Raw genomic sequence first — 23,340 nt, 5'->3', positions numbered from 1 at the left:
ATGAGCATTGAATACCCATGCACAGAAACCCCCCCATGTTTGTGAAATGTTCAACTGACGCATTTCACACATCAAGCTCTTGTTCTCTTTCTATCTTTCTATATACCGTAAAAAGTCTGTCTTGCAGTATTTTCTTATTTTTTCCCCCATTTTCCCTGGCAGCTGGAGACTCCCTACTTCTCTTCCTCCTTTTACTGCCAACAGCCAGAGAGAGAAAAGTAGGGAACTGCTATGCCAGGAATCTCCAGTGTTGTTCATAGCTGCACACTCTCTGGTTGCTATGGAAAATATGTTGCAGCTTGTTTTGAAACCCCTCCTGCACATCGTGCCATATCTGCTACGTAGTCCTCGCTGACACAAGCTTGGCATGTGTTTGTTTCGTCACCAATCGGTTGGGAGGATGTTCTTTTTTTTGTTGACAAGTTTGTTCCTAAAGTACAACAACTGCTGTTTCTCAAGAGCTAGGTTTAAAAAGAAAAGTTTGCTTCTGTCAACAAGGAGGGGTGCTGGTGAGTGATGCCAAGGACAAGTTCACAGTGGGCAGCAGTATAAATGGTTTCCAAATGTCAATCAGTTCCTTTAAACAGAAAAAGTGATGAAATAGCATTGTGGTTTTTGGTTTGTTTGTAATTGCTGTGACACAATGTACTTTTGGAGCAGACTGAGAGGTTCTGATCTACCGTCAAATTCTATGTTTCTATGGAAGTCCTGTTTTTTCAGGGGGGGGGGGGGGGGTGGAGAATCTTACATTTTAACTGGCGTTAAGGAGCCCATACACGGTCCGTTGTGTATGGCTCCGTTTTGTACTATGCGATGCACGCTCCCGCGCATCACATAGTACGGTACAAAAAGTATGTGCTGCACATACTTTTTGTACTAGCTATACATTGGATCGCAGTGCATGCACAATGCATGCACTAGGGATGCGATCCGATCCGATGTGTGCTGTTTAAGCACACAACGGATCCGATTAACGGACCGTGTATGGGGGGCTTTAGAGAGGATTCATCATCTAGGACCCCAAGTGTGTATTTAGCCAATCTCCATTGACTTGTTACTTCTGAGAGTTTCTATAAAGTCTGGACTGACACAATATATTACAAATGACTTCCTTCTTATTGGCCCACTTCTGCATCAGTCAAGCTAGGAGCCAATAGTTCACACCAGGACTTTTATGCAAATGCAGTTCTGCAGACTAGAGGGTTTGTTCGGTCTGGACTAAACTTGTCCTTTTTGTAACCTGAAGTATCTGTACAACAGACAGTAATCATTTCAAGGTACAGTATACCATGGACTGGTCCTTACTTGTAGTGCGAGTCAATAGCTGTATCTGTGTATATTTTTGAGTTTGACCACTTAAATATTTGTGGATTCCTGAGTCAATTCTATTTCTCGGTCTAAATCATGGTAGCTTACCTGAGCCTCTCCTTCAGGGAGAAAATGCTCTGTTCCTGGACTTCACTGGTAATGTATGATTGCCATCACCTGTGGGGAGCTATGTAATTGATAAGAAAGGTGTTTCACCACAGGTGATGGCAATCATACTGTACATTACCAGGGAAGTCCAGGAACAGAGCATTTTCTCCCTGAAGGAGAAGGTCAGGTAGGCAACCCTGGTCGAAAGGTGTGTGCACACATGACCATCCCTGCTGTCGCTGATATCTGCTCCTCGCCTGAACATGCACAGACGGAGCTGGTCCTTAATGACCCGCAGGGCCGCGCATCGTCCGTCGGCAGGTGCATTCACACTGGCTAATATAATGAGCGGTATCGCTCCCAAGGGCTAAGTGAGCAATATCACTCGTATTATCTGCCAGTGTGTACAAGGCTTTTGTAATGCAGACCGTGTTACATTACATTTTAAATTTGCCAGCACCATCTCCTTGAACCTTGGCTGGTCACGTAAATAGGCTTTCCACAAAAGGATGGAGTAGCGGCTCCTTCTGGGAAGTTAGCAGAGCTATGTTTGTTATCAAGTTCTTTACAGGAGCGATACATAATGCCTTTGAGAAAATCCTAATTGCTTACTTTGTGTTCACTCCATTGATAGCGCTTATTGTACTCTGCAGATCTAGTCTTGGGAGAACTGCCATAGATCTGTGATGTTTCATTGATACTTATGTGTTTTTAGTCCAGAATGTACTTTCTTAATGGCGGCTTTCTGCTCAGGGAGATTGTCACTACACGTAGAGTCCAGGCTGCTTTTAGATAACAGGTCAGGTTTCTTGGGCTTACAGGCCTCAGTATTTATGACAACTTTTTAGGTGGGTTGCTAGGCTTCCTTAATCAGTTCCCACTAAAAATATCCCTCACACCACAAGATGCCTTGCTTTTTCCATGCACTCATCACATTCACAGTACACACAATTTGAGTAAATGACTTCTCTGCGTCGTTAAGGGTCAAATTACAATAAAATCTTTGAACTAGGTTTATGGTTTGCCTGAATCTACCTGTCTACTGCAGCTGCTGTGCTTTCACCAATTTCCATGAGCATGCAACCTGTTCATTTGCTGGTGTCCAGTAACATAGCTGAGCTATGAGGCACTGTGTACCTCATGTCTCACTGATATTGATAATTGCTTGTGATACACACTAAGCACACTCTTTTTAGGTTCTACAACAAGAAATTGAAACCACTGAATATTTATCAATTTAATGAAAAAAAGTATATTTGTAAGTTTCTGGCAGTCCTATTTAACTAATTCTTCTTCTTGTGTTTTAGCAGTTCGTGTACCATGGGCCTCGTCCTACCCCTGTGGAGTGATACCCTTATCCATTTGGATGGGGATGGGTAAGCTTTTTTTTTTCTTCGATACTATTTCTTTTTATATAAATGATTGTGCTTGAAGTTGCACATGTGCCTGATTGCTCTGCTCTTTTTTAGCGCGCCTCATTCTTGTCTGTCCATGCTTGGCAAATCTTCCTGACCTTTTACTGTGCCCTAGCTCAGCCGTACATACAGTTCTAGGTCACACCTCACTGTACCCATGTGTGTCTGAGCACAGGGACTTGGCTGAATAAACGTGCCGGTGGTGCATGCTTGGTAGAAAGGACATATTTTTTTTTAGCTTTCAATAAAAATTTTAAAGGGGTCTTGTTTATTGAGACTAAGGAGGTTATTCTGGTTGGCGCACACCATTGCGAATTCGCAACGATGAGCTAATGTAAATGTGGGTAAATGCAACTCATCCCCAGTAAAGTGTATACTTTTTTTTTTTTTTCATTATTATTTTGAGAATTGAAATTGAGATTATTTTCTGGATGACCGTGAATGATTTCCATGTGCTTTCCTTTCTTTATAGAGGGTTCAGCGTGTCAACAGATAACAGGATTCATATATTCAAGCCTGTGTCCGTTCAAGCCATGTGGTAAGAAATAGATCTTCTATATTGCATACATCACTTTCCTTTGTTGGGCCTTGCTCTGTAAAACCACTCAGACACATGAAAGAGCAGTCCTGAGAATGACCCCTCATCTTAGCAGTTTGTACTAGCTACGTATCTACATTGTGTTTATATTCATTTAACTTCATTTTTTTGATCTGTCCCTTCTTTTATATTTTGTATGCAGGTCTGCCCTACAAAGCTTGCACAAAGCCTGCGAGGTAGCACGTGCCAACAACTACTACCCAGGCAGCCTTTTTTTAACATGGGTTAGTTACTACGAGAGTCACATTAACTCTGACCAGACATCTGTCAATGAATGGAATGCTATGCAGGATGTGCAGTCCCACCGCTCTGATTCACCTGTGCTCTTCACCGATGTGTAAGTCGTCTCTTCCAGTTCCCATTATTGCCTTGATTACTGTATGCAGACACTATACTTGTTAGCATAGTTTCAAAGTGCACTTGGCATATACAGTCAGCTATTTTATGCTCAAATGTGTTATACAGTAGCTTGTACAGTTAGATTATTCCTTAGAGCACACTCCTACTGTAGGTGTAGCAGTTACTTCAGCTATAGAACTTGTTATATTGCTCCTACAGCCATCCCCACCTCCAGCATCACCCTGCTTTCACTAGTGATTAGCTGGGCTATTTTTGCAGTGAGCGATAAGGCCTTAAGGAATTGAGGTTAAAGGAATGCAAGTAGCGATTAGCTGCTTTCCAAAGCCGTAAATGGACATGAACGACACTGTCCTCGGAAAGGTGGTGGTAGATGTGTGTTCCATGCTGGAGCCGCCATGTAAGACCCCTATGGCTGCTGTCAGAATAGTGTCTTTAGGACATAACGTGGGGAATGCACACCGGAGCTCCAGCAGCTGTTTGTGATAACACGCCGCGAATTAAGTGCCATTGCTTGTTTGTTTGTTTTTTACAGCCCAACAGAGCGGGAGCGCACGGAGCGTTTAATTAAAATTAAATTAAGAGAAATCATGATGCAACGAGACCTGGAAAACATCACATCCAAAGAGGTGAAAGGGTCACATACAGTTTTACTAGATCAACTTTTTATAGTTTTAGTAGTTTGAAAAATAAATTGATAAGAATACAGATTATACTCCAAAATATTTTTAATTCTTTGCGTTTACCGTATATATATATATATATATATATATATATATATATATATGCCAAGTAACAGCAGTGACTGGGACCTTTGCCCAGTTCTTAGCTTCAGAAGAGATAAATGAGGCATTACAGGGAGGAGTGTTCCTATCAGGGGTATTGGTGTGACTTAGTATATGCCCCTACTTCTGGTATATCAACTGGAAAATATAAATCACATGTGGAAAGATTTTGCACACCGGACAAATTATCTCTTGGTTGATCAATAGAAGAAGCAAACACTGTTGTAAACCTAGAAATATATTTTGCTTCTAAACCAGCGGTTCCTAACCATTTGATTGGGCTGTTAGTTTCTGAGTACCCCCTCCTCTCTCAAACCTCACCCACCCATCCCTCTAGTGAGCGGTTTGCATGTCCTTATATTAAGCCTAGTAGCGGAGGAGTAATGTGCCATCAGGAATCTGGTCCCTCTGTGTCCAGCAACTGGCTGTGTACTGTCTCTGGGGCTCCCACTAACACCTGTAACGCCTATAGGATTAATTCAGCGGTTTCCTCCACCTGTGTCAGATGAACACTGATGTGATAGTCTGCTCCCACTGTTAGGAGGCCAGCCACCATTTATCAGGGCAGTGTGCGTGTGCTGTTCTAAAAGATTAACTTTGTTGTATTGTGGTATTGATGCAGTATATATTTATGTAAAACACAAAACATTCTGGGTGCTGCTTGTGCCAAGCAATATCTGTAGTTAGAAAAAAAAATCGAATTTCTATGTAATTCCCTAGCATCATTTACTTGATGGGCACAGGTTCCTTGGTGGTGATACAGGTTAATGGTGGTAAGCAGGTATTCTTTAGAATATTGGTCCAGCCCCTGAAATGAGACCAAAAAGCACCAATGTGCTTAGGAGATAAGTCCTCTTTGCTTGTGTTTTTATTATGTTGTAATTAAATGTAACCTATACATGTGGTTCCCCTCTCATAGTGTGTACACACGGTTCGATATGGCTTCCGATGTTGACGATATCGTCAACATCGGAAGCCATATCGCATACATATCGCATACTGATTGTATGCATTGTAAGGGCTTCCTAGCCCGATGCGCGCTCCCGTTTAAGGAGAGATCGGAGGGGAGATAGAGTGGGCAGCACACTCTATCTAGCACAAATCGCAAGCATATCGCATGCATCGTATGTGCCTTGCGATATGCTTAAGATGCGATGTGCTATACGATTTCCAGGGCCCTGTCAGTCATCCTGTTGTTAAGTCAAAATCGCTTAGTCAAAATCTTAAGCAAATCTTAAGGCACATAGGAAATCGCATAGTAAATCAAATAGGAAATCGCATAGCAAATTGTATGGAAAAAAGTCAAAATCTTAAGCATATCTTAAGGCATATCTTAAGGAGTAGAGAAAAAAAAAAGGGAAAAGTAAAAATCGGACAAAACATCGAATCATACATCGGATCGCACAGAACATCGAACCGTGTGTACACACTCTCACACAGATTTTAAAACTTTGTTGCTTCTTTGTAGATCCGGACAGAGCTGGAAATGCAGATGGTGTGCAATCTGAGGGAGTTTAAAGAGTTTATTGACAATGAGATGATTGTCATCTTGGGACAGATGGATAGCCCCACTGAAATCTTCGACCATGTCTACCTGGTAAGAATTGGGTTTTCGGATTGCTGCAGTCTGTCCAGGCATTTGTCATGTATATTTGTGCAATCATTTTCTGTAGTCCAGTGTGAAACTATTTCAAAAGTGACATGAAGTTCCCGGTAGAAACACTTAAGACGTTGATAGTGACATTTCTTCACACAGTGACGTGTGTAGTGGTTAATATTAGGAAGTGGTTTTAATGTACGCAAGTACTGCTCTCTCATGTCTATCAAGGAGTTACTGGCATTATCCGTTTTTAGCCAAACACCTTGTGTGTTCATAGTATTTGTTTTTGCGTGAGAACCTAAAATATCTGCACTGTTTTATTAGTGGTCACTGAGTATATATTTTTATATGTATTATGACAGCCCACCCAGTGTAAGGTTTATCAGAAAAATGTAATTTTACTGCTCCCACCACCCACACACTAATAGATTTGCATTAATTTCCTTACTTTTGTGATAGTCAGACTCAGGGGCACCCTGTGATCCTGGAGCCCCTAGGCAGCTACCTAATGGTGTATATACATACACACGCACACTGTTTCATAGTTGTATGACTTATTTTCTTGACATACCATCTGGCTATGTGTGACTTTATTATACGCATATGATTTTATGTATATTAGATTATATGGCCTATCCTTTGGGGCACTATTTTTTGTGTGGCTGTTCTGTTATACCCTATACCAGTGGTTCCCAACCCTGGTCCTCAAGTACCTCCAACAGTGCACGTTTTGCAGGTCTCCACACAGAATCAGTGAACTAATGAGCTCCACCTGTGGATCTTTTAAAATGTGCATGAATAATCTGTGCACCTGCCGGGTGACCTTGAAAACGTGCACTGTTGGGGGTACTTGAGGACCAGGGTTGGGAACCACTGCCCTATACCTTATCTAAGGCGCCAATACAGGCGACTGGAGGTTCTGAGCCAACCTTATTTGGAATGCTGCTCACCTGCATTCATCATTTGGAATGTCGCTCATCTGGCGTTGTGATTAGCGTTCATTGAACCCTGTGAGGAAACGGTCAGCCATGCGCACATTAATGTCATCTGTACACACACACACTTTGATTCTGCATCCATTGTAGGCCAGCAATCACTCTGAAGGCTCAGAGAGTCAATGAACCGGCTTTGTGTTGTCAGTCTAAATGGTAACACCAAGCAGCGAATGCAGCATATATTGAATATCCCTTGTGCGTCGGAATATCCCTTACTTTGCTGAGTGACTATTACCAGTGTGGTCAGATTTTGATCTGTCGACATGAGGGCAGAAGTGTAGTGTAATTCTTTACCAATTAGTTAAGGTAAATCAAATAGGCCTGCAAAGTCTTCATCAGTGTTCAGGCAACTTACATATGTTCTCCATCCAAATGAACTAGAACAGAACTAAACCGCTCGGACCTGGGTACACATTAGTTTTACTTGGAATGCTCTAGAAAACAAGATACTTGTGGCCTTGTGTTTACTGTGAATACTGTCCTAATAATTCACAGTAAGGAACACTGCATCCATACATAATGCCTCCTTGCCATCCCGGCTTTCGCTTCTCATTTCAGCAGTGTATAATTTCATGCTGTCTACATCAACAGTGGAAATGAAAATAAAATCATTCCCTGGTAGATCTATTGGTTTTCCGCACAGCTCTGTTTCCACTGCTGGGGGTGCTGGCAGGGGACGTGATGTAGGCCAGTCCTTGTCCTTTCTTCTCTTCGGAAGAGCGAAACCCTGTGGCTTGTTTTATCACATCAGAGAGCAGGAAACAGCGGCTGGGTTTGGAAGCTGAGAGAGGTTAATGGCAGATGACAGCCAGGCTCTCTGGGGGCGTTTAAACTATTTACACTGCAAGGACACCGATCTGCAGGTCCGGTAAGAGGAGGATCATGAAAACGGTGATATCAGCAGGCATTGTTGTAAAAGAAAGACTATCTTCAAAGCTTGGTCTTTGGGGGCCTATGAATGATACTTGGCAGACTCCATTATTCCCTGTGGGGAAAATGCTGCCCCAAATACGGTGAAATCTTTCCACTGTCCACTGCCAACATATGAATGGTACCCGAGGGTATACAAATAAGTGCAGCTTTCTCCAAACAAAATAAGTGGATGCCCTGACATTACCAAATCTACAAAGACCATAGAATAACATGTCACACAAGCCTATTTCCAGGTAAAAAAGCTGAGTTTGTCAATAGTTCCTCTGTATGTGACTGATCCTGCTTTTATATTCGGGCAGCAGCACAGTCTGGGATTTATCTGACTTGGGGACCTGGATGTGAGAACCGATGTAAAAACTTGCAGTTAGTGTAACACGTACCCTTGCATGGCTCGATCAGCTCGCCATGCTACTGGTATGATTCGCTGACAGTCGGGATCCCAACAGCATCAGAATCCCGGTCGCTGTTATTCTTACAGGGGTAGGGGAAGTGCAAAAAAAGCCCCTGAAGGGCGTAGTGGCACGCTTTGCTTGCCATGAGTTATTTTCTCCCTCTATGGGAGCCGTTAGGGACCCCCACGAGGAAGAATAGCCCCTGTTGGTCAAAATAGCGATTGTCGGGCAGCTACGATGTTTGAATACTGACCATTGGGATCCTGACTGTCAGCGACTTATCCATGCTTCGATCCTTGTGCTTGCCTTTTGGTGTTGACCTATTGAATGTCTAACTAGACACTGTAGATCTATCAATTGGAACCACAGTCTATTAAACGCACACGCTTTAGAATAAATGGACTTAAATGGACTCTGTGCGGTATACTTATATGGCAGCCACTACAAAGTCTTTCTGCTATGATTTATGGTGTTTCCTCACAGCCATATTTATCAGTGTAACCTAGTCAAAGCCAGTCAGTCGGGAATCTCTTCCGTTATAGGGCTGGAGGAGGGGGTTTGGGGACATGCGTTTTGTGCATATTGAAAAGAGGGGTTTTAAAATCTGTTTTGTCACTGCATGATGTGGGGACTATGATTGTCATGGCAATATTTTGGCACTTTGCAGATTGTAAATCAATGACAGCAACTTGATGTCGGTAAAATAAAAACCAAGAAAAATCATAATTTAAATGAGGGTAGTTCAATACTTTACCACTTACCTGCGCCCTGCATGTGCAAGGGATAGCTGATTTTGGTCATAGATTTCTGCTGCTCTTCTGCATAGGACAACAGGAAATACAGCACTGTCCGATCTTTTTCCCTACCTCCTGTCCTGTACCGTAGTGGTGTCCTTCACTGCTCTTCAGCTAATCTGTAGAGCTGATCCTCACTGTTGAAGACTGACACAGAGTATTGGGAGGAGGTACTGTGGCAAATTACTGAGACCAAGACTTTTTTTTAGTGAAGGTTTGGAGATCTCGCTCAATTTGAATATACTATAATTTCATCGATTTTTGGTTTTCTAGTTAAAATGTCCACAGGGACCTTGGTATGAACTTAATAAACAATGTCATGTGGTCTAAACCAGAAACCCACAATCTGCATATTTTTAAACTTAATTGTAACTTGTTGGCTCACTACACCCATTCCCTACCTCCCATGTGCTCAGATTTGCTGTCATCCAACACGGGTCAGTGAAAGTCCAGCATGTGTGTTAGATTATTATAGGCCGCCCCTGCACCATGGACTTTTCTGGGGTCTCTACCTGGTCTTTATCACTTTTGTAATCAGAGATGAAGAAATATTTCAGTTTCTTGGTATAAGCAGTCTGCATTGGTATCATTAGGATGCTTTGATAGGGAAGTGTACATCATCTTCTGTAAAGGAAAATTACAATCTTGGGTACTTGTGAGTTATCCGGGCGTCCGATTTTTTGATTGTATGCCTTAAGTTAAGGCATACAATCAGATGCGATGCGATATCGCATCGCATCGCATGCGACCATCGGATGCGATGACCCGATTTTTCCATAGGAATCAATGTTAAAATGATTCCTATGGAAAAAGGGGTCCTTTTCATACCCCTACTATCCAAGTGGGCATGGAGTTGGATATAAACCTGTGGCGAGCGTAGCGAGCCACCGAGCCCGAAGCGTGGCGAGCGAAGCGAGCCCCGCGAGGGGACGGTATTCCGTGTCCCCTCGCGGGGCTCGCTACGCTCGCCACGCTTCGGGCTCGGTGGCTCGCTACGCTCGCCACAGGTTTATATCCAACTCCATGCCCACTTGGATAGTAGGGGTATGAAAAGGACCCTTTTTCCCATTGAATTCCATGTTAAAATGGACTCAGTCCATTTTAACATTGATTCCTATGGAAAAATCGGGTCATCGCATCGCATCGCATCCGATGGTCGCATGCGATGCGATGCGATGTCCCGATCCGACCCGATTTAAAAATCGGACGCCTGGATAACTCACAAGTACCCAATCTTGTACATTGTTCATTGGAGGAGACACTCAAAGGCAAGTATTCAATGCCGGTGTGAGCGGCCGGCGAGGGGGTTAAACTGCGAGGATCACAGAAAACCAGTGATCCTCGCAGTTTAACCCCCGCGCCGGCCGCTCGCACTATGCAACGTTCCGTGGGAATCCTCGCAGTTACAGAACGGCGAGGATTCTCCTAAACTGCGAGAGCCGCGGCTAGTGCAGCAAACTCGCTGTAATTAGCCTCGATTCTCGCAGCTTTTGGAGGCACATTCGCAAATTCCCCCTCGCTCAAAAAACGGAGCGAGGGGGAATTTGCGAATGAGGGGGGTCAGTTGAATACTGACAGGGTGAGCGGTGACTGCGAGCAAAAAGTCCTGCTCGCAGTCACCGCTCGCCCACGGCATTGAATATATGCCTAAGATTGCTCTGAGGTCATATTTTGGGACCCTGAATGCACAGCCTGGTAATTATCCTCTCCCCTTGGGCAGGCACTATAAATCCCGAACAGTGAGCTGCATTTTTTTTTTTTTTTTTACACCCTCTGACCCATGAAATCTGAAAACATGACGTTTAGAAGGTGGTACCTGGTTTGACAGGTTTCCCCCCCCCACACACGCACACCCTTCTCAATTGGGTCCAATTACAGCATGGAGAATTAAATCTTCAGTTTACTTTCCTGTTAAGGTTCTGTGTGTCTCACCACCAAGCAGATGCGGGTTGCAAAGCATTAACTCCCTGTTCCTAATACAGATGTATACAGTTTCTAATGAGCATGAAATAGGTTATGTAATTATTATATTCATATTTCTCACTTGTTGCATTTCTCTTTATTTAAATTGTCTGTTTGTGTTTTTAAATTTGTTTCTAAGCACAACTAATTTGTATTTATTTTACAGGGCTCAGAATGGAACGCCTCTAATCTGGAAGACTTGCAGAACCGGGGGTAAGTCAATAGAACATAGAACATAAATTGAAGAAATCAGAGGAAAAATGAAAATGTGAAAAGTCTTTTAAAATAGAGAATTTCTTCTTTTATATTCATAACCTAAATTTGAAAATATAGGGACTTAAGTATGGAAAGTGACTTGTTGACCTAGTGGCTTTTACCATTCCATAGGCTTGTTACACACTAAAATGAAATATACATGTAGGTGGTTTGAGCGGCCAATCAGATATTGTTAGTGGTTATGTACACCCAATATGTCTGAACGTCCTTCAAAGACTTCTCATAGGCCCTGCGGAACCACAGGCATAGGGTTTTTTCTGGTTCACTCGGAAAGGCACTCTCTAATGGACAAAACCACTGCAGGTGGGGCTGATGTAACATGTGCAGAGAGACTTAGATTTGGGTGGGGTGTGTACTTCAAACTGATATCTACATTGCCGTGTAAAAATAAAGCAGACAGTATTTACCCTTCATAGAAACAATAAAACACCTAAAACTAACTCTCTGCACATGTTACGTCAGCCCCACCTGCAGTGCATATGGTTTTGTCCATTAGAGAGTGATTGTGCCTTTCCAAGTGAATCAGAATAACCCCTATAGTGTGTACCCAGCCTTGTGCTTGCTGGATAACAAATGATACATTCAATTATATATGGCTGCACTTCATGCCGGAAAATATTCTGGATTTATGTAAATATCCAGGCTATCTGCAAGATTAGAGCTGGGTTCTCTTTGTAACTTAATGAAATCAATCCCACTTGTCAATGAATGACTCGGAGATATTTAACCTCTTAGATTCCTGTTACTTTCTCAGCAGTATATGTACTAGTTGTTTGCGGACGGTGAAAATTTCTACCCGAACGTTATGTCTTCGCAGAGTGTATTTAAATGTTCTATTGTTTTGAGAAGTCTGAGACGATTTGCATTTACCATTGTGTGTTTTTGCTTTTAAAACAGGGTCCGGTACATTTTGAACGTTACTCGAGAGATCGATAACTTCTTCCCTGGTGTCTTTGAATATCACAATATCAGAGTATATGATGAGGAAGGCACTGACCTGCTGGCCTATTGGAATGATACATACAAATTCATCTCTAAAGCAAAGTGAGTAGATCCTCTTATTCATCCTGTTCTTTATGTTGTTACTCCATTGACACTGATTTGCATATTAGTAGTAGACTATGCGTGGGAATTCAGGGTCAGATTTATTAAGCTTGGAGAAGAGATAAACTGGAGATAAAGCAGAGAAAAGGTAAAAGGAGATAAAGCACCAGCCAATCAGCTCCCAACTTTCTTTTTCAAACGCAGCTGATTGGCTGTGCTTTATCTCCTTTTACCTTTTCTCCGCTTTATCTCCAGTTTATCTCTTCTCCAAGCTTAATAAATCTGCCCCTCAGTTAGCTGCATGACTGGTGCCCACACACTAGAAAGATCTGCGATCATAAGATGTGCGCATAAATTAGCCTTCAAATCTTTTGTCCGATCTGGACAAAAGATTTCAGGCAAGTGCACATCTTTACCAAAGATTTTTCTTAAGATCCCGTGTGCGTTCCTATGGATCTTTTGTTAAATCTTCTGATCTTTTGTGCAGCACGTAAGATCAGAAGATTTAGCAAAAGATCCACGGGAGCGAGCATCGGCCGATTTTCGACCGTTTATCGGTAAATATCGGCCGATTTATCGAAAATCGGCCCAAAAATCGTTCTAGTGTGTGGGCACCTTTACAGTATAGTGGACTTTTGGCTAATGGGTTAATTGCCCATAGCTATTAAATTGTATTTTGCCTAAGCTTAGCAGCTAATGTGCGGTAATGCATAGTTTTGGGTTTGATTATCTGCATTTCCTGCAATCTAGACTACAGTTTGATGATGCGCTAAACTATGTTTATTATATATCCTAGGGTTTCCCTTGCTGCACCTGTAATTCCCCTAATAACTATGTTAGTAGTGATTCTAATAGTGCTCATGGAGATGTCTGTGTGTTTGATATGAGGAACAGCGATTATTAATATTTTCAGATTGGGTTTCCCTATGCCTGATTAACCAATATGCTGATTAGGCTGCAGCCTAGGGCATAAGGGCTGTGGGAGGTGCCTTTCTGGTGACAGCCGGTGAATAAAATGAAGGTCTCATTTGTTTGGTGCCTGTTACCTATCACCCATCCCGATGTACTGTGAGGGGTAAACTTCTTAAGGTGGCTGCCAGATGGTTGTGCCAATGTAACTTACTGACGGAACCATAACATTATTTACATCTACAGTCTCCTTCAGCAGTATGACTGGCAAGTCCCTGAATGCCCATACATGTGTTTAGCAGCATTACAAGGAGAGCTCCGGGTACCATAGCCTAGGGCAGGGGTAGCCAACCCTAGTCCTCCAGAGCTACCAACAGTGCATGTTTTGCAGGTCTCCTCACAGAATCCCAAGTGAGCTAATTAGTTCCACCTGTGGATCTTTTAAAATGTGTTAGTGATTAATGAGTGCAGCTGTGCAGCAGCTAGGTTGTCTGGAAAATGTGAACTGTTGGTAGCTCTCGAGGGCTAGGGTTGGCTACCACTGGCCTAGGGCCACCTGGAACCTTTAATCAGGCCTTGGGGTTTCCTGATAAGGTCTCATACCTTTTTTTTAGATTTTTTTTCCATTAATGTTTTTATTGAAGTCATCGTACAGAAAAGCAAGGTTTTTTTTTAGATTTTAATAGTAAAATAAGAAAGATTGGATTGATTTTACCAATTTGTCAAGGCTATTGTGCTAATTGAGGGGCTATTTCTAGTGCTGTATGTACTAGAAAGAAAGAAATGTAATGTCTTGCATTGGGTGGTACACTGAACTTCCTAATGTTGCCAAAACATTGAACAGGTTTATCACAGTTTCAAAATAGACACGTGTTCACATGTGTTTTCTTCAATGAAACAACCAGTCTGGCAGCTGTATCAATGCCTTGTAAATATCACATGTGGGGAGTTGGCGCCCTCTAGTGGTAGCTCAAACTTTGTGAAAGACTTCCCTTTTCATAACGAAGTCTCTTAAAAGTTTTCTTCTGTTTTTTTCCCTTTACCGATTTTTACAAATGATTCATACGTTTTATTACCCTACAGGAAGCATGGAGCTAAATGTCTTGTGCACTGTAAAATGGGAGTCAGCCGCTCCGCTTCCACTGTGATTGCATATGCAATGAAGGAATACGGCTGGAACCTGGATAGAGCCTTTGAGTATGTGAAGGAGAGGCGCACAGTTACCAAACCCAATCCTAGTTTCATGAAGCAGTTGGAGGAATATCAAGGCATCCTGTTAGCTAGGTAAGGTTATTTTAAGCTTGAATTTCTTGGTCATATCAGGATAGATAGTCATATGGTCGACATGTTTTGTTTTTTTACAAAATTTTCAGCCGACATGTGCCGACAGGCGGTATTTCATGCCCTACCATCCACAAGAGCATGGAGGGAGAATAAAATAGTGTGCCGAGCGCTGCAAGACAGTGTCCATATTGACATAGACACCCTAAAAACATTGTCCTCCTTTTGACCACTGACCATTAGTGGTCGACCATATGACTGTCTATCATGAGTCCGTCTATGACTTTTACCATGACCACTGAGTAGTACAGCAGAACTGTTTAGTTTGCCCTCCCAGCAGCTGTTATCATGAGAAACATCAGATGACCGTGTGTATAGTCGCAGTACTTATGAAAATGTGATCGAATTACACTCTTGCCTATTTGTAATGTCTTTAAATAGAAATCATTTGCCTTAAGCAACATAGTAGAACACCACTGTATCCAATAACAAATGTTCTTCGTTCCATAGGTGAAACCTATTTTCCTGGAATAATAGAATTAGCTTCTAGGATGGCAACCTGTTTTGTATTGCAGTGCCTCCTCTATGCTTTTCAGGCATACTCCCCTTAAATCTGTTGGGCAAGGGGAGGGATATTGTGATTGGCTATGGTCACAACAATTGCTACATCATCATGCATGCAGTCAGTTTAGCTAAAAAAAAAAAAAACAGTGCTGTTAGCAATTCCTACCTGCACATGTATGGCCAAGCTTTAAGTCAGGGTGCTAGACCCAACCAAAGCTTCTCAACAATAACTACAATGGAGCAGTAATAAGAGGAAACCCAACAAAAAAAATACTTAGGACTTTATTGTTCTAAAAATGAAAACCACTGTAATTAGTACTCCATTCTGTGCTGCAGATGACTTAGATCAGGCATGTCCAAGCTGTGGCCCTCCAGCTGTTGTGAAACTACACATCCCAGCATGCCTTGCCATAGTTTTAGCATTCTCTAATAGCAAAACTGTGGCAAGGCATGATGGGACTTGTAGTTTCACAACAGCTGGAGGGCCATAGTGTGAACATGCCTACTAAAGCTATGTCAAAAAAACGAATGCTATATTCAAGAAAAATGGACTGGGTTTTCCCAAGTTCTCGAGAAGGGGTGGGGGTGTCTTGAGCTGTATTTCATATGTACTGCTATAATTTTGCATCACCTCTGACAACTTTTTTTTTTTAAATGTTGGAGTGTCCTTAACATGTCCCTAATTTCCACATGAACTTGTACATTTGAAGTTCACTGTGTACTTGTCTTCTTGTTTTTCCTGGTAACATACTTCAGTGATGTGACACACAGAACAGGTGTCTTGTCATTTTGCACTTGCATTTGAAATGTAGAGACATCACATGAGTGTTTGTCTTGTATCCAGGCAGCTCTGTCAAGCCATAAACCGCACTGCAACTTCTTACATTAAGTGGTACAATAGTCTAACAATAGCACAAACTGCAGTACAGACCCCAGTACTTGCTACCACTATGCCAGGAATACATGCCTTTCTCAGGTTTGAAATGAGATAGAACAGCATAGCAAAAGCTACAGGGTAGGAAATCCAACCTTATTTCCCCCCGTTAAGGTCTTTTGCATTAGAACAGTTTAATAATCTTGTACTTTTGATATGTGTATACAAATAATGCTACAGTCAGTGTGATTTATGATGTGTTTTTGGGCTTACTTTGCAGCAAGCAGCGCCACAACAAACTCTGGCGTTCCCACTCAGACAGTGACCTGTCCGACCACCATGAGCCCATTGGGAAAACAGGAATGGACATGAGCAAAAAGGACATTACGTCTTCAGCTGAGCAGCTCTCCGATATACACCATTCCTTTACACTGGGACCTCAAACTGAAAACTGCAACCCCAGTTGCCCCATCAGCAGCTCCTTGTGCAATGCAAAGTTTACAGCCTGTGATTTTCACACTGGACAAATAGAGGACATTCTGAACCTCAACACGATGAACGGTTGTCCAGCACGATGCTGCTCAGAGTCTTCAGTGTTCCTGGACAATTGTAGAACCGACCGGTTCACTGGAGACTTCTCTCCACATTCTGGAATGTTTACCCATCGAGCTGAGCTCCCTGACCTGACGCTGGAAGACATGGAGAAGGATGCACTGCACCATGACAACTGCCATCTCCTTCCATTAGGGGAGCTTGAGTCTCACATTGATGGTGATCTCCCAGAATCTCCCGTCCAGCCCTCTTTTACGTCCGAAACTGACGATATGAGCAGTGACAGGATTGATTTCCTAAGTGCACTGGAAAAATTTGTGGAATTAACTCAGGAGAATCGACCACGGACCTGCTCTACCACTCGAACGGAGGAGCAAGTAAGCAACATTAGGAACGGTGCCTTGAAAGGTTCTTGGCCGGAGACGGGCATTTCTGAGAGTGCGATGGACAAATCAAGATCAAGCACTGATGTTGGTACACCACAGGCCTCTGAAGACTCATCTACTGATGAGGAGCAGCCAAAGGTAAGCATGCCCAGCAGGTCTTAAATGCATTTTTTTATTATTATGATTATTATTATTTTTCTTTATAGCACACTTGCATCATCTGTTATTTACTAAGGCAGTGGTTCTCAAACTGTATGCCGGGGTATTTGTTAGGTTCTGTGGATTGGTTTAGTGGCAATTCATATAATTTTTGGCTAATGTAATTGGCAGCAATTGGAAGCTTTAAGCACTGGCTTTGCCTATAATATAATATGTGGACAAATAAGCAGATCCTTCCCCTCCCCACATAATTGAACCTAAGGATGACCTATAAGCACAGAATAATAGAATAGATGTATTAGAATATTTTTTTCTTTTGGGAACCATAGCACTAAACTTTTTGTGGTTCTTGCAAATATAATAAATTGGAGATGTATTGGAGAGATCAGTACTAGCCACTCAGCTGCTATCTGCCATGACAGGAGCAGATTTATTCATTGGTACTCTCTCCATGGCTTAGTAAGTGCATTTGTCACAATAGGTGTGAAAAATGCAAAGCTAACATTCTTATTCACCAGAATGGGGCAGGTGTATTTAATCCTAGTGTAGAGATAAAGGGGAAGGTTACAACACACCAGCCAATAAACTCCTAACTGTAGTTTTTCCAACATAGCTGATTGGCTGGTTCATTATCACCTTCTACTTTATCTCCACTTTATTTCTTCACCAGGCTTAATACATATTCCCCGATGACTTGTAATGTTTACATTTTATATAAGAAATATAATCATTTTGTACACAACATTATTTTATTTATATAACAGTTGTGAGTGACGCTGGCATTTTTTAATGGATATTTTGCACCTCACAGTTGTTGGCACTCAAAGGGTTAAACGACCAATCTTTACCCTCTGATCATTTACTCAATTGTACTGTGTGGGAGCACGCTCAGGAGTGTTGAGGATTTCAAGGGAAATTGGATAGACCTTGGATTGTACATGATCTATCTGTGTGTGGACACCTTTTAGAATGGCTTTACAGTTTTCCTACCCACTTTGGTTATCAACATTATATATTTGCATATACTTCTTTGTAAAAATAATAAATGAACAGCCATTTAAATTTATTTGTTTTTCCCCCCCATTTTTTAGGAGGTCTCTGAAGAAGTTGTTCAATGTAATCTCCCAAAATCACACTCGGAAAATGCAATATCTGTGAAAGAAATCATAACGGAGATTGAGTCTTTCAACCAGGGAGCATGCCAGTGCCAACAGAAAACAGACAATCTGTCTTGCCAAGTACAAGCACCAAAGAGAAATGTAATCCATGATATGGCAACCGAATCTGCTTGGGAGCAGGAGAATAACTGTAGGGAACAGAGCGATGGCAGCACAGCAATACCACATGAAAAAATGAAAGATCAAGCATGCCGAGAGGGTAAGCAGGGTTCTCAGGATGATTGTGAGAACTCAAGTGAAACAAGCGAGCATCAGGAACTTTCAGACCAGGCTCCCAAATGGTCCGCTGGGTCTGTCCGAAGAGCCACAATGGAATTTGAGGAGCGCTTAAGACAAGAGCAGGAACAACAGCACATTATAGCCGTTCCAACACGGAAGAATTCAAAAAATGAAACTTCAGGTTGTGATTCTTCTTCAAGATGTAGGGTTGATGACTTCTTGCTTGACGTGGCAGATCATGAAAGGGATAAAAAGGTCAGAATAAAGGTAATAGAGTTGGAAGTGGCAGAATCAACAGATTCCCAGTCCTCTCTGCTGTCTGAGCTGCATCCTTTACCAGTAAAGCATGACTCCAATCCTTTAGAGCTTGCTGTTAAACTTAAGGCACCAGGAAAAGAACATCGAACCATTCTTCTTTCTGAATCCTTGGAGGGGAAAAATGATCCCTTACAGTGTCCAAAGAGAATAGAAGTTTCAGAACCCAATGTTGTACTTAAATCTTATGATGACAACGACAATGACATCTCTCCCCGTGAGGCTGAAATAAATAGCGAGGAGATAGTTGTAGAATCAGAGACTTGTCTTGACCTTATTTCAGAAACACCACTAACCAATACCTGTATAAATTCATCAAATAACTCTTCGACACCTATAGAAAACCTACCATTGCTTAGTCCCTTGAAATTGGAGTCACCAGAGGTAACCTTTATGATTGGCAGCCCAGAGGAGGAGTATAGTCCTCTAACAGACTTTACAGATCAAAATGTCATGAATCCTAATTTAGCAAGTCCTAATTACTTGTGTCACCCATGCTCCATTGTTTTAGAAGGTGTCACTGAGGAATGCTCCAATACTGATGAGGATATGGGCATCTTATCAATTTGTAGAGACACGTTCGAAGGTGATCTCATTGTGGGCCTTGATGACTTAATGCAAAGGGAAACGGATAGTGCCTTGTCCCAGTTGAGCCATGAAGATCTTAAATTAATCAATAAACTTACTGAGAATATACGGGAATTACGTGAAGTTTTGGATGTTTCCTCCTTCTCTTATGGCCTTCCCCATAGCTCGAGTAGTGACAGCATTAACGACTTTGGTAGCAGCCCTGGTGTGGTAAAGCAAAGAGCTAAGGAAATAGAAGCACGGATTCGGCAAGCTGGTCTCACCACTCCGTCCCAGATGAAACGTTCTGCATCTTTAGCCAAACTTGGCTGTCTGGAACTTTCTAAAGATGATTTGTCAGAGAGAGAATCTGTATCCTCCGACAACAACCAAACTTACCCTGACCTGCTTCAGAGTTCTCTCCGGATTGTGCCAGGAAACTATGAATCGGATTTACAATTAAAATCAGACGATCCACCGGAAAAACTTTGCATCCTTTCTGTAGATGCCTCCTCCGGACTGGAACCCACAAAACATTCTTTGGAACCGATCAAGACCGCAGAGTGCGTAGTAAAGAGCAAGCCAGTAGAAAAGCCTCTTGTGCAGTATGCCAAAGAATTTGTTCCAACTCAGCAGGGTTTACGTATAAGTACGGAGACTGAACTGTCTCTCTCCCAAGAGCACCTTCACCCAGCAGTGGTACTAAATTCCTCTGTCCCACTGGTAACAGTGTCCCCCAGGCATGAACATGGTAGAACTCATCCTTTGAGAAGACTTAAAAAGACCAATGAGAAGAAAAGGACAACCAATCCACTATACAACACCATGTAGTCGTGGAACATTTTTTTTTTTTTTTGTCATTCTTCTAAAGGGCAGGTGTAATATGTGAGGAATGTGCACTTTATTGGTTAATTTTATATATTTTGACATATTGTTTTACTGTTCCTGATGCATGTATAGTATGTGCTTCCCTTACTCCTTACCCCTCTGTAAATAACTCCTGACTGCGCACATGTAAGTCAGTGTACAAATATAAATATATTTGTTTTTGTTTTGTTTTTTTTAACTCTGAAACCTCAAATGTGTTTGTTTTTAGGAGATCCTTAGTAAAAGCAGGTTACTGTTCCTAGTTTGCAGGCTCTGTTGCCCAACTGATAAGTCTATTATTGCTGTAAGAAGCAGATGCTGCTTTAACACAGAATATTAATGCTCTGTCTGAGGGAAGTTAACTTTCCAAACTTTACAGAACTTTTAAAGTTCTAGGGTAGCCAGAGTTTGCTTATCAGTTTGCTGGTGTTGCTATGTTCTGAAGTTGCCATTTCTCTCGCTCTCTCGATCTGTTGAACGTATTGTTTAACATAAATCTTAAGTTATTTTAGTCTTCATGTTTTTTTTTTTTTTGGAAATGTTACTTTCCATCCCTTTTATTTAATACCCATTGCCTTCTTGAGTGAACAGCTACACGATGCTATTGGCAAGCAGTAGTTCACAAAGCCATGTGGCTGTAGACTTTGTACTATCACTATAAATGTTGCTAATAGAGCAAGATCCCCTTGTTTTGTGGCAAGCCTGGGCATTGACATTACAGGCAATCTTATAGCACTACTGCAGTTTAAGCAAAATCTCCTGGTTTAACAGCCATGATGTTCCCTTCCTTCCCTATAGTAGATTAAGCATCTGCAGGATATCCTTCTATTTTTGAAGCTGGAGAATACCATCACCTGTCTGGTAGAACATAGAACCCTTTTAAATTAAAGTCTTAATAATAAAATACATTTTATTTAATACCACTCAAGGCTTTGACCATTATAAAAGGGGAGAAAACCTGATTATGGAGAACGTCAAATTTACTTTAGAATGTGCTCTTACTGGTTGGTCTACTATTCGGGGATTAACCCATCATTACTTGAATACTGCTGTGAACATTTTAGTTTATGGCCATATTTTTTTGCCTTTCACTTATTTTTTTATATATATTATACTCCAATACTGACTTTCCTGCTGTACTTATTTACACGTCGTAAGTCTAGTGTTTCTCAGTGCTGCCTATCTGTCGGTAAGAAAAGAGCTGTAAATGTTACATAGTGCGTGTGTGTTTGATAATCGATGCAAAGCTATTATGTGTCTGTTTGGCCTTCCTGGAACTGTGTAATGTCAATTTTAAAGTTAGCGTATGAGAAATTTAAAATTCAAACTGTATATTATACATTTGTGCATTTGTGTGATATATATATATATATATATATATATATGTGTATATATATATATATATATATATAACACACACGTATGTATAATATAGAAGATCTATATTTTTACTTTAACTGACATTTGGGGTTTTTAATAGCAAGATGTTCTGCAAACTGGAATACTCCAGGGTAATATGTTTTAATGTTGATCACGTTCTTATTTTAGCAGTTTATTTTTATTTTTAATTTGCTGCTGTGCTTGTTTTACAAAGACATTTTTAAAGATCAGCTGAACTAAATGCCTTCTAGGTATGTGTGTGTGTGTGTGTGTGTGTGTGTGTGTGTATATATGTGTGTGTGTGTGTGTATATGTGTATATATATATATATGTATACAGTATGTATCGTTGAGTGGGTGTATACACTGTGTGTACTGTATGTATGTGTATTTTCATTTTAGACTTGCATTTTAGGTTCAGCTGCTTTTTAATTATGTTCTGGAACCTGCCAACCAGGTCTCCGAAAATAAACACCTGTTCCGTCCCAGCTCCAAAATTAAGACAAGCCACACTGTGAGTTTTTTTTCTAGCGGAGACCTACACATTCCAACCCAATGTGTGGTTCATTACTCTGGCCTTAGACAAACTGGCACTCCATCTGTTGAACTAGAACTTTCCGCAGGTGGTGGAGGAGGCTAGGATATATAGTTCCTCAGTAGATCGGGGCCTATCTATAGGTTACTTAAACAATATATTGCTGCAAAATGTGCCTGCCAAGTTTTGTGGAAATGCAGAATGAAACCCTATCAGGATTATGTGATCAGGTTAAATATTTGACTTTTTTGTGTGTGTGTTTATTTCGAAATTGTGGTTAACATTTCTAATTTGGTTGAAGCATCCGATGCACAAATGGTGGATGAGTAGTGTAAGGAAACATTTGTGTTCTCAAAGTTCTGGGTTTGTGATTTCTTTGGATGTCTCATCTTGTCCATGTAACCAGGTCTGGCCGCCTTAGAGAGAAATGTATCCACACAGAGACTCTATAGCAGCTCACTCTTGACAAGTGTTTTGTCTTTGTTTTTTTGTAAAATGTAAAACACAATAAGATGGGTTTTTTTAAGGGCATTTTTGTATAAACGCTGTTCTTTGGTCTTTTACAAAAAATACTGTGGTTGAGGAAATTTTATTGTTTACATTGTGAATATTAAACCTGAATAAACAAATATCTATTGCATTGTTGTCTTTTATTTCTTACTTATGATGTAATGGGGCCTACACACAGGGCAACTGTGCCGTGCGATCCGAGCGATGCTACATCACTCAACACACAGAGCTGAACAGTGTGCTAAACGATCTGTCAGGGCCAGTGTTCTCCGGTGAGAACAATGGCCCTGACTGGTGAGGTGTAGGCTCCTTAAAAGTATTGTCCCTGTGTTTTTTCACAGTAAATTTATGTGGTATTGCGGCTGTACTGTGAAAATGAGCTGAAGTCTAGGCTATAAATTTACTCAGTGATGTCCCTAGTTCTTTGTGAAATTTATAGACCTGCTCTACTTGTGAATGTTTGTTTTAATAACAGCAC

The 23,340-nt window shown here is 41.4% G+C and overlaps 1 protein-coding gene across 6 annotated transcripts in view; it reads left to right on the top strand.

Annotated features, from left to right (window-relative positions):
• SSH2 (slingshot protein phosphatase 2) overlaps positions 1 to 22,992 on the top strand; it is a 204,748-nt gene extending 181,756 nt beyond the window's left edge. For 4 of the 6 annotated variants that reach the window (XM_083172298.1, XM_083172301.1, XM_083172299.1 and 1 more), the window contains 10 exons: positions 2,724 to 2,792; positions 3,304 to 3,369; positions 3,572 to 3,766; positions 4,322 to 4,415; positions 6,040 to 6,168; positions 11,414 to 11,460; positions 12,421 to 12,567; positions 14,560 to 14,760; positions 16,476 to 17,271; positions 18,384 to 22,992. In XM_083172298.1, coding sequence (XP_083028424.1) covers positions 2,724 to 2,792; positions 3,304 to 3,369; positions 3,572 to 3,766; positions 4,322 to 4,415; positions 6,040 to 6,168; positions 11,414 to 11,460; positions 12,421 to 12,567; positions 14,560 to 14,760; positions 16,476 to 17,271; positions 18,384 to 20,402 — 3,763 coding nt within the window. In that variant the 3' untranslated portion in view covers positions 20,403 to 22,992. The remainder of the gene's footprint in view (positions 1 to 2,723; positions 2,793 to 3,303; positions 3,370 to 3,571; positions 3,767 to 4,321; positions 4,416 to 6,039; positions 6,169 to 11,413; positions 11,461 to 12,420; positions 12,568 to 14,559; positions 14,761 to 16,475; positions 17,272 to 18,383) is intronic. The other 2 variants (XM_083172300.1, XM_083172297.1) reach the window with 1 other exon arrangement.
• Positions 22,993 to 23,340: the final 348 nt, after the last annotated feature.

This window comes from Crinia signifera, chromosome 2, assembly GCF_055691185.1.
Source record: "Crinia signifera chromosome 2, ASM5569118v1, whole genome shotgun sequence".
In the NCBI taxonomy this organism is placed as follows: domain Eukaryota; kingdom Metazoa; phylum Chordata; class Amphibia; order Anura; family Myobatrachidae; genus Crinia; species Crinia signifera.
The sequence above is the reverse complement of the archived record's forward strand: the minus strand, read 5'-3'. Positions and strand labels throughout refer to the sequence as shown.